Raw genomic sequence first — 11,423 nt, 5'->3', positions numbered from 1 at the left:
GCAATTTAGATTATCCATTCACCAAAGGAAAAGTCATGTTTATTTTGGTTCATAGTGGTTTAACCGGCTAACGTCTGGGGTATGTGTTTGAATTCCAATACCTGACTAGAAATACGATCTCCTGCATAGAAGTTGAGCATACACCTTTTTAGCCGGTGTAATAGGAGCAGTAAAGACAGGTGTATCTAAGGACACCTAATTATGGCAGTGACAGGCCAGCCTACTATAACGAGCTAAACCTGTTTTAGTCCCAATATGTGTGTGTGTGTGTGCTCTCCCGCAGTGAGGCCAACCTATTTATTTTTAACCCGTGTTGTTCTCGTGAAAGGGGCTCATTGCTCGAAGCTACCCTCCTATACATTGCACTGCGCCCCAACAGAGAGGGCCCCCATAGGGTTGTATGGGGGGGGGGGGGGGCGTATATCTGCGTATATCCCTATACGCAGAGTACGCAGAGTGCGTAGGGCAACAAGTACCTGGGGGGGCACCAAAAATTAAGGTTTGTAAAAAAAATATATATATATATATTACATTATTGAATTTAAAATATATAAATTAGTTATGAAGAGGCCCACCGTTGTTTTTTCTTAATTGTATAACCTATCGCTCAATTTCGGAAAATTAGATGTTTTTACGTAATATATAGAAAGAGGCTCCCCCCCCCTCCCCGCTCGCGTAGGGCACCGAAACGGCCAGCAGCGGCCCTGGGAGCATCACACAATATAGGAAGACAAACCTGCTGTACATTACTGATCTGTGAGTGGGGAGGGGGAGCAAGGGGTGGCGATGTGCAAACGCTGACTCAGCGAACCGCATGAAAGCCTCTGAGGTCCGGCGACCGGCGTGGAAGTAAAGTGTGAGTGTGTGTGTGTGGGGGGGGGGGGGGATGTGACGGCGAAGTGTGTGCGGAGAAACAACAGTGGGGTATGGGGTGTTCAGAATGCCTCGTCATTCCTTATCGAACCGGACGCCTCCTGCGCGACCGTTGGTGGAAAGCGACCACGCAGCACTGCGGACTCGGGATGGTGTGTGTGTGTGGGTGTGTGTGTGTGTGTGTGTGTGGGGGGGGGGGGGGGGGGGTGTCCGGATAGTTGAGGGAGACGCCTGAGTTGAGGCGAGCTCCTCCAGCTGCTCGTGTTGTCGAGGAGCGAGGCGGCAGAGGTTTGTTTTGCATGTCGTCACACTCCAGCACGCTCGACGCATGACACGAGAAAGCCCGGGAACATCACGCATGTGTCAGCGGGACAGGAAGCCCCCCCGAGGCCTACTACTACTATGTTCTAGATGCGCTCATTGAGGTGCTCATTGACGTAGGCCTAGTCCTGACCGCTTTCCAGATACAACTTTCTACAATTAAAACTTTTAAAGAAAGAAAGAAAGAAAGTATATTCTATGAATGGTCGGGCCTGAATTAACTGAGGGCTGTCAATCAAATCGTGTAATTGATTTAAAACAGGGCTACTCTAAAGTTGATCTCCCCTTCTTTTTCTCGCGTCCGTTCCCGCGGTAGGCCTACGATGGAGCGCGAGCGGGTGTATTTGCCGGCGTTGTCCCGCGTGGCGGTGTGCGGTGGGACGCACGGGAACGAGCTGTCGGGGGTGCACGTGGTGCGGGAGCGGCTAAAGGAGAAGCAGCAGAGGGTCGATGATGATGAAGAAGAGGATGAAGATGTCGTGTCGGTGTCGAACATCTTGACGAACCCGCGCGCGGTCCAGCAGTGTCGTCGCTACACCGAGACGGACCTGAACCGCTGCTTTACCCGCGCGACACTCAGGTAGGCCCTACACGAGCCCGGATGGGATTCATTAATTGATTATTGATTCACGACTACCGTATTTAAAGGGCTTGTACATCGGATTGCATCATGGGATTCTTTTGTTGGCGAAACGCCGCCATTGGGAGAGGACTCAAGCGCCCTTGTAGTAGCGTTAAGCCTGTTGTAGGCCTACAAAATACAATATACTTTAACCTCGGCTAATAAACTTTGTTTCGCCACGTCTCGCTTGTGAAACGCTGTAGCAATTACAGACTCAACGTCTTCCCACAGGAAGAAAAATTCCTATGGTTAATGACTAAACAATGACCAACAAAACTTTACTAACAACATAATAACTAACATTCGAATGCTTCCAAAATGGAGGCGGTCTACGGATATGACGTAGGAATACAACTGTGGGAATGAGACTAATTCATAAAAAGTTATGTTTGGGTTGCATCCCTAATTGTTATAGCTACTTAAAGGTTAAGCTCGTTTTTTATAATGGTCTCTGTTTGTTTATTTCATTGCAGTAGTGCGGTTTCTGACCGGACCCCATATGAGATCGCCCGGTCCCAGGAGCTGAACGTTCTGTTGGGCCCCAAGGGAAGCCCGCGAGCTGTGGACCTGGTGTGTGACCTCCACAACACCACGGCCAACATGGGCGTGTGTGTCATCGCCTACTCGGACACAGACTGGATCTGCCTGCATATATTCAAGTATTTACAGGCAAGCACATTTAAATCCATCTGACATCAGCATAAAGGGTTACACTTTCCCTATCCCTATAAGGATCCGACTTTTTAATTTTATTGCCGTTTATACTTTTGTACGATTTATTCCGATAAATCGTTCATGGTTTTGGTTTGTTCATTTGCTCAAGTGAAAGTCCTGTTCTGTGTTTCAGCACCATATGTCCGATGTACCAGTTAGATATATCCACTTTGATCTTCCCTGCAGAGAAGCATACTCCCTTGACTCGCTAGGCAAACATGGATTTGGTGAGCGAGCAAACGGTTTCATTACGTTCATCCGTCAGCGTCTCCCCTGTGGGGCCTGTGATGTGGTCGGTGATTCATTCTTTGTTTTGTAGCTCTGGAGATCGGTCCTCAGCCCCATGGGGTAGTGAGATCCAACATCTACACGTACATGAGGACTGGGGTGGAGCTCATGTTGGAATGGGTCCGTCTCTTCAACTCAGGTATTCTCTCTTGATCACTGTTGCTACGGTTTTGTATCACATATCTCCGGCCAAGAGTCGATTCAAATGGTGCCCATTCGCATTTGAGACAGTCCGATACTAATAACAAAAATTAATTCAAAAAAACATTGCGGACACCATTGCGGGTGGCTCACCGGATAGATCGCAGGTCCTCTGCTGCATGTCCTCCCCACTCTCTCCTATACCTTTCTGTCTATCCTGTCTATCGTCATAAAAGCATAAAAATGCAAAAAGTTCAAAACTTCACCAATCATGAATGTGCCTCTTCTCGGTGGTTCAGGTTCATGCCGGTTGACGTGTCTTTTCCCTCTTTGAGGTACCGTCTTCGCGGGAGGTCTGGTGGAGGTTTACACCATGGTCAGCGCTATCGACTATCCCAGAGAACGGCACACACACAACATCATGGCAGCCATCCATCCTGAACTCCAGGTACCGTGTGCCTGGCGGTCGTCAACAAATGATAAGATATTGTTAAGTGGGCCGGTGAAGTGAGTCGGATGTCCCAGGACGGCCGGGGTAACCCGCGGTTCGATATCCGACAAGGCTTCTGACCGCCGGCCGTGTGAACTGTCGAGGCACGAGATCGGATCCTACCGATAAGATCGCATCGGGATTCGGATCGGATTTCAGAATTACACCTTTTAATATCACTTATTTTATTTCATTTTACCTAATTTTATCCTTTTCTATTTATTGTCAGAGTTCACGATAAAGCTGGCTTTGAACTTTGAATCATTTTACCAAAAATTCAACCTCAAATTCTGCAGCGCTAATTCTTCGACTCACCCCCCCCCCCCCCCCCCCTCCACAGGACCAAGACTTCTGCCTCCTCCGTCCGAATGACCCCCTGTTCGAGACCTTCTCGGGGGCCACCCTGCGCTACCAGGGGCCCGAGCCCCTATACGCCTTCTTCATCAACGAGTGTGCTTACTACGAGAAGGGCATCGCCCTCTCCCTGGCCCGCCGGCGGAGCGTGGAGGTCCCCCCGGTGCAGATGAAGAGCGGCCTGGAGCACCCAGGGGACCCAGGTACGTCTGAGGAGGAGGAAGAGGAGGACTAGCCACTGACTGACCCAACGACTGACTGTATGGGGGTGTAGCCGCACTGTAGCTCCAGTGCCGCACGGGCGAAGACGACCTGGTTGTTGGCTGAAACGGTAGCAATAAACCAAAACGAGAACATTTTGTGTAATCTTTTAAGTTTTTTTATTGAAACAGCATTGCATTGTGTTCAATCTGCTCACACATACATGCGCACAAACGCACGCACAAGCTCAGAAGGGGAAAATGTATCAATTGCACATTTCCAAAAATATTTCCCCAACATCTATGGCACACTGAAGCCAAGGTCAACGATTTGCCTGAAGTCGGAATGCAACTCATTGCTTTAAAGGGGACTATGCAATTTATGCTACAAGCTATTTAGTTTTCATTTACAACTGATTCATCCCAACTGATAGCATGTTGTCAGAACCACTAACCATGGGATTCTTCCTTCAGTTTCATTAGCTGAAAGCAATATCCTGCTTCACCTAAACACGTGCACTGCTCTTACTTTCAATCACAAGCTTCCAACTAATTAATGTCGGCCATACGCACCTGTGAATGTAACACTTTCTCAACAACGCATTTGTTAATTTGTGTTTTAAATTAACTGTAATAACCGTAATATAACCCAAGAAAAGTAACCTTAATGATAGAGTAACAAACAGTAATTCATCTTTTTCAGCCTTTGAAATACATTCATGGAGCTCAAAATTCCCTGCTGCTTGAGGAAATACAAATTCTCCAAAGCTTGCAAAAGTACACTCGAATTGAAATCTGAAATATATCAAAACAAGACCAGGATATATATATATAAATTATTTAACTGATTCCTTTTTACAAAACAAAGATTAATAATAAACAAATACAATTTACCAAAATGCAAAAATGATTGGATTAAATAAAGACTGTTATTGAGATTTCAGGAAAGTCAAATATTTAAATAGTTGAATTGGGATTAACGAATCACTGAACATATAATAGTAGATCACGACTTTATCAAAACAGACGATACCATGCTATCATTCAATAATACAAAAGCAATATCAAAACGAAGGGGGAGGTAGAAACCAATACTGACCACAGCTGTACTGAAAGTTGAAAACCAGATAGACTGATGTCCTATGAAAAATATCTCCCTTTATTTTTTGCCGGAACACCCCTAGATCGATATCTAGATCCCGCAAGGACAATTAATCCTATACTAAATCCAGTAGGTCCAATTACAATACAATAATATTATATATATATATATATATATATATATATATATTCTAACAACCAAACTGTCCACTTGCTTTAGCACACCAGAAGCTAGCTCAATAAAGCTAATCTAGCTAGCTCTGAATTAGCATAGGACCGTAAACAAGGTCCAAAACAGCACTCAAAATACCCAGAATAATAACAATACAAATAATATACTAAGAATAATAAATACAAAACAAAGTAAGGTCCCCCCTGGAGGTCCTCAAAGGGGGGGGGGGGGGAGGTTCACCACAGAGGTCCCCCTCCTGGTGCTCATGGGGGAAGTTGTTCACGCCACGCGGTAGGCCGTCATGCGGTAGTAGTTCTGACCGTGGCTGCGCGCTGCCCAGATGAGCAGGGCGGCGGCCATCATGTGCAGAGGGGAGGAGATGAGGGCCAGGTAGAGGGACCAGCCCAGCGAGCCGTCCACGCCGTCCGGCAGCACCGACACCCGGTGCAGCAGGTCCATGCCGGCCAGGAAACAGCACACCGTGGCCAGGGTGCACAGGCCTTGGGGTGTGGGGGTGGTGGAAGGGGTAGGTGGAGGTTGTGACGGGGTAGATGGAAGGGGTTGAGGTTGTGGTGGTGGTGGGGTGGGTGGAGATGGTGGTGGAAGGGTTTAACGTGGTGGGGCAAGGGGTGGAGGTTGTTGTGGTGGTGAAATGGGTGGTGGTGGTGAAAGGTTGAGGTGGTGGTGAAAGAGGTTGAGGTGGTGGTGGTGGAAGGGATTGAGGTGGTGGTGGTGGAAGGCATTGAGGTGGTGGTGGAAGGTTGGGGTGGTGGTGGTGGTGGTGGAAGGTTGGGGTGGTGGTGGTGGTGGAAGGGATTGAGGTGGTGGTGGTGGTTGTGAAAGAGGTTGGGGTGGTGGTGGTGGTGGAAGGGGTTGAGGTGGTGGTGGAGTTGGGGAGACGGGGGGGTAAGTGGCGAAAGAGGTGGAGGTGGTAAGAGGTGGAGGTGGTGGTTGGGGAAGGGGTTGGACACAAGAAGAAACAAATATTAAAACTCAGTGAAAGTCGGTTTTAGGTACCCAAAGATTTGAAATAATCACATTTGCCGTCATGTTTTTTTGGGCGATTGCAGTAAAACACTGTTCAGTCATCTTTTGGATCTATTTGTGATTCAGTGGGAGGCACACTCTTCACTTTTTTAATTTGCATATTATCTCTCGAAACTGTTTATAGATTTATGATATAAAGCTGTGCCCAACTTAACATCTCGCCAAAGGACTACAGTTGAAAACTAGACTGCTGGCTAACCCTGGCACATATACAGAAATGTAGATCAATGTGCACTGTCTTTTGAACAAATAAATGAAATGATGAACACGTGACAATGCGCCACTGCTTTAGTGACAGGCCAGACACCTGCGCAGGTGTGACGTTGTGGAGGCTTACCGGCCAAGAGGTGGAGCACCCCTAAGCCCAGGGTGGGGGAAAGGCTTCGGCACAGACAAGCACAGAACCCGATTAAGGCGGCCAGCAACACCAGGCCAAGGGACACCAGCGGCAACAGGAACTGGCACCTCCATAGGTCTACACACACACACACACACACACACACATTTGTGTGCGTCAATGACGGCGCCTAATGTTCAATGAAGAGGCAGCAGATGACACTTGAATTAATTAAGAACTCATTTTAACTCGCTCTAAACGACCACTGTACCCGGGACAGCACAATGCTGTTGCTGTACGCGTCTACGACGACAATATCGTTGCTCTGAATCGAATACGTACAGGTGCGCAACATGTCCTCGCCGCTGTTGTGGTTCCCGGGCTCTTTGTACTTGGGGGTGAACTGCTGAGCCAACGTGAAGCTCCGACACTCCATCACCAGCTCAATATCTGAAATGGACCGATCCTCAGAGTTTAAATATGTGACACAAGTGTGACCGTGTATTTGGTGGTGCGGGTGTGTGTGTGAACGGTGAGTCTGGGGATAGCGGGGGGCGGGGGTGTAAGCGTAGTACCTTGTGGCTCCTTGTGCCATTGGGCTCCCTCCGGCACCAGGACGCAGCGCCACCAGAGGCCCAGGGAACCGTTCAGGCGGAACAGCGTGTCGCTGTACATCTTCTCGTCGAACTCCCCGTCCTTGAACTCTTCGTGCATGGAGCGCAGGTCGGACATGTTGGCCTCGCCGCGCACCCCGGGGCTAGAGTACTGAAACCAGTGCTGCGTGCCCACCGCCACGGCCAGGTACACGGTGGCCAGGGCGCTCAGCACGCAGCTGATCACCAGCGCCGTGGCGTAGCGGTTGTCCACCATTGTTTAACCCAGCCGCGAGAAAACGCAAACGGGGGGGGGGGGGGGGGGATTAGGAGAGATGTGGAGCGGGCGATTGCGCGGGCTTTGAGTGGATCAAGTGGCCGTGGGTTTTCCCATCGCAGTCCCCTACAAAACAGCCCCGATAAAGATATCCCCGAACCGCTTCCTTCCGCGCGTGTGTAAAACAAAAACAAAAGTAGTGACGTGTCTAACCTATTTGCTGTGCTATGACTGAGACATGAGGTCTTGTTACCCGCCTGCAGCACTGGTGTCAACACTGTTCATTCGGGACCTGTGGCGCAGCTCGGCCGGGCCATCTGTTCCCCGGCCCCACTTCAGCCGCCCGCCGCCGGGCACTTCTGCCGCTGCGGCAAGAAAATACAATTGGGATTGTATTTGAAGAATTAACTATGTATATATATCGGCCAACATCGGCATGTGCTGGTCCGAATTACGCCGCGCTTATGTCGGTTTGGTTACAGCCACAACACAGTAGCTCTGTAGTACAAGAGGCAACAGGGCTTGTGTTGTAAACACTAATCCATGCTTTTTCCTTTTCCGGGAATTGCTGGAGGGAGCGGAATGCTGGGTAATGCAGTTTTTAATTCAATAACGCTCTGATACGGAAACGGCAATATAAATATATCAAAGGAATTAGGAACAGGTTCAAAATAATAACCATCAATAAGAATAAAAATGTCAAAATTAAAGTTTATTATTCGTTTCATTGCTTGATCCAACTTTTGCAAAAAATTCAATAATAACGATGGCTTCATTTATAAGGATAAAGCAATATAACCTCACAGAATACAATATGGTTGAATAATTCAAATGAATAGGCCTACATGCATGCATCACATAAATAACTTGAATCAGTGGAAATCTTTCTTATATATTCCTTCAACGCCCATCCAGTATAAATTCATTACCTGAGAGTCACATTTATCGTACATTAACTATTATCTATTATTATTTATCGTACATTCATTACATATAATTTGGACTATACATATCATCTTTAATGCAGCCCAATAGATCCTACCGACACCTCCTTTCTGATAATTAATCATATATATATTTATCGTGCATCCCAAGATTCAGGTAGACAGACAAGCCGACACTAACTATGTCTGGACAGACGCCAGGATAGTGCCACTAACACCAACGCAGTGAGGACACTGCTCTTGTGGGTGACTCCGGTTGAAACTGAAACAAAAAAAACATACAACAATGTAAAACAAGAGGAAAAGGTTCAGAGACAGAATTTAGAGGGCACTGGTTGACCATGTGTTCCTTACCTGTTTGTCCCTCCACAGTTATACTGCTGGTGTCAATGTTGAAGGCTGTGATGCTTTGCGCTGCAGCGGTGAACACATTTAAAATCTGTTGGGCATCAGGAACAGAGTTCGAATTGAACAAAACGTTCAGGGTGTTGATGATCGACCCATCGCTGAGGAGGGAGAAGAGAGGGCAACATGATATTCGTGATTAAGATCATGATATATGTATCAAGCGTCCTTGAGTTTGAAAGGCGCTATATAAATTTAATTCATTATTAGGATTATTATGTGTGTTGAGTTATCGAGTAGTCACAAATGGATGCTTACCTGAATGATACCACGTTTATACTGTTAAAGGAGCCAAAACTCCGACTGAAAAAGGGCTCGAGCTGTAGAAATACATAGGAAATAATTAGTTTAATCCTGTCTTGAACCAAATACTTCATTATTGTTTTTCAAAATAAGATAAACGGATTGATATAGATCGTCTTGTGCTGCCTTGGGAGGTACTTTGGCGTTGTCATAGAGACAATAACAAAAGGCCTACACAAAACTTGGGTAACAGTAGTAAATTAAAAACATGTTTTCATGTCTTCTTACTTGTGACCTCAACAGCGTTGCCCGAGCAATAAACGCAGCAGAAGATGGGTTCAATAGATCATTTGTGAAGGTTTCTCCTGCCGATCTGAACACCACCTGCCGGGAAGTGAGTTGTGGCGCAGCGGTGGCAACGGGCCCTGGAGCGGCGGTCGAAGCCGCGGTCGGAGCGGCGGTCGGAGCCGCGGTCGGAGCCGCGGTCGGAGCCGCAGTCGGAGCGGCGGTTGGTGATGCAGTGGTCGTAGGAGCATTTGGGTCTCCTGCAATAGCAAAACATGAAGGGTGTAACGTTTTGGAACCAGACTTGCTTCTGAGATTTCCCAGGTTGCTGTTATTTCAAATTGTAGGCGAGCAATGTTATGAAAGATCCTGCAAAGGGTTGACATACTTGTGATCGTAATGCTTGCCGTATCTAGAGTGAGGTTAGAGGTTATGTTCGGGTTGTTCAGTCCTTGGACCAGGGTTCTTCGAACCTCCTCAGCCTGTGGGATCTCTTGTGAAGGAGCAGTTGGCTGAAACTCAAGCTCTACTTCTGCTTCAGTATTAGTCGATCGAGTCGTAGAGATCCTTTGTTAAAAGAAGAAAATATAATTAGGTCTCGTCACATAGTATATGAACGATGGTTCTTGATAATTGGAATCTGTAACATTCAGGGACAGATTGAAATGAATTAATTCCTCTATTAATATTACCTGAATCCGATGACAATTGTCCGAATGAACCGGTCGCCAAATTGAGCACTGTAGATTGCGTTACACTGAAAGCAAAATAAATGAATTCAGCATTCTAACTTTATATTTATTCGAAAAATGCGAATTAAAAAAAATAATCGTTTGAATATTATATATTTTTACTGACCGTTATCACAACTGTGGTCTCAAGCTGTTGATATTCAGGCGAGGTATTATCATTATAAGCTGGAATAAATATCTGTATTATCACTGCGGTGAAAACAAAAACTGGAGGGGTAATTGTAGGGGCTTCAGTGGTTTCTGAACCTCCAGTTGTTATTGATATTCCTGTTGTTGTTGATGCTCCAGTGGTTGTTGATCCGCCACTTGTTGTGGGACCTCCAGAGGTTGTTGATCCTCCTGTTGTTGTTGTTACTCCTGTTGTTGTACCCTGTGTGGTTGTTGATGATACTCCAGTTGTTGTGGATCCTCCAGTGGTTGTTGATAATCCAGTGGTTGTTGATCCTCCAGTGGTTGTTGATCCTTCAGTGGTTGTTGATCCTCCAGTGATTGTTGGACCTCCAGTTGTTGTAGAACCTCCAGCTGTTAAACCCTCAGTGGTTGATGATCCTCCAGTGGTTGTTGATCCTCCAGTGGTGGTTGATCCTCCAGTGGTTGTTGATCCTCCAGTGGTTGTTGATCCTCCAGTGGTTGTTGATCCTCCTGTTGTTGTTGATACTCCAGTGGTTGTTGATCCCACATTTAATGTTGACACTCCTGTTGTTACTGACCCTCCAGTAGTTGATCCTTCTGTGGGTGTTGATCCCCCAGCTGTTGTTGACCCTCCAGCTGTTGATCCTCCAGTTGTTGTAGAACTACCAGTTGTTGTCGATCCACCAGTTGTTGTTGAAACTCCAGTGGTTGATGACCCTTGAGTCATTGTTGAACTACCAGTTGAGGTTGAACCTCCAGTTATTGATGAATCTCCGGTGCTTGTCACACCTCCCGTAGTTGTAGATACAACATTGGTTGTTGAACCCCCAGTTGTTGTTGGACCTCCGGTGGTGGTTGATTCTCCAGTTGTCATTGATCCTCCAGTTGTCATTGATCCTCCAGTGGTTGTTTGTCCTCCAGTGGTTATTGATCCTCCAAAAGTTGTTGGTCCTCCAGTGGTTATTGATCCTCCAGTGGTTGTTGGTCCTCCAATTGTTGAACCTCCCGTAGTTGTAGATACAACAGTGGTTGTTGAACCCCCAGTTGTTGTTGTTGATCCTCCTGCTGTTGTTGATCGTCCAGTGGTTGTTGATCCTGCAGTGGTTGTTGATCCTCCTGTTGTAGTTGATCC

At 46.9% G+C, this 11,423-nt stretch overlaps 3 protein-coding genes across 3 annotated transcripts; 1 reads left to right on the top strand and 2 right to left on the bottom strand.

Moving 5' to 3' along the window:
• Positions 1–695: 695 nt before the first annotated feature.
• On the top strand, positions 696–4,038 carry LOC307091477 (N-acyl-aromatic-L-amino acid amidohydrolase (carboxylate-forming) B-like; the record flags this gene model as incomplete). The annotated part of the gene is made up of 7 exons (XM_079758472.1): positions 696–756; positions 1,511–1,774; positions 2,290–2,485; positions 2,664–2,757; positions 2,850–2,957; positions 3,295–3,407; positions 3,790–4,038. Exons 2-7 carry the CDS (start codon positions 1,518–1,520, stop codon positions 4,036–4,038), a joined length of 1,017 nt encoding a protein of 338 aa, XP_079614598.1. The 5' UTR covers positions 696–756; positions 1,511–1,517.
• Positions 4,039–4,159: 121 nt separating this feature from the next.
• Positions 4,160–8,065, bottom strand: LOC307091478 (claudin domain-containing protein 1-like). Its single transcript, XM_079758473.1, has 4 exons — positions 7,236–8,065; positions 7,003–7,110; positions 6,661–6,798; positions 4,160–5,776 (listed from the first exon to the last, which is right to left on the bottom strand). Exons 1-4 carry the CDS (start codon positions 7,528–7,530, stop codon positions 5,556–5,558), a joined length of 762 nt encoding a protein of 253 aa, XP_079614599.1. The 5' UTR covers positions 7,531–8,065; the 3' UTR covers positions 4,160–5,555.
• A 150-nt stretch (positions 8,066–8,215) lies between these two features.
• Positions 8,216–11,152, bottom strand: LOC307091475 (uncharacterized protein). The gene is made up of 7 exons (XM_079758469.1): positions 10,266–11,152; positions 10,100–10,164; positions 9,796–9,974; positions 9,411–9,667; positions 9,138–9,199; positions 8,829–8,980; positions 8,216–8,736 (listed from the first exon to the last, which is right to left on the bottom strand). The coding sequence occupies exons 1-7, from the start codon at positions 11,016–11,018 to the stop codon at positions 8,651–8,653; spliced, it is 1,554 nt and encodes a 517-aa protein (XP_079614595.1). The 5' UTR covers positions 11,019–11,152; the 3' UTR covers positions 8,216–8,650.
• Positions 11,153–11,423: the final 271 nt, after the last annotated feature.

This window comes from Pollachius pollachius, assembly GCF_949987615.1.
Source record: "Pollachius pollachius genome assembly, chromosome: 20".
Taxonomy (NCBI): domain Eukaryota; kingdom Metazoa; phylum Chordata; class Actinopteri; order Gadiformes; family Gadidae; genus Pollachius; species Pollachius pollachius.
This window is presented reverse-complemented; position numbering and strand designations above follow the sequence as displayed.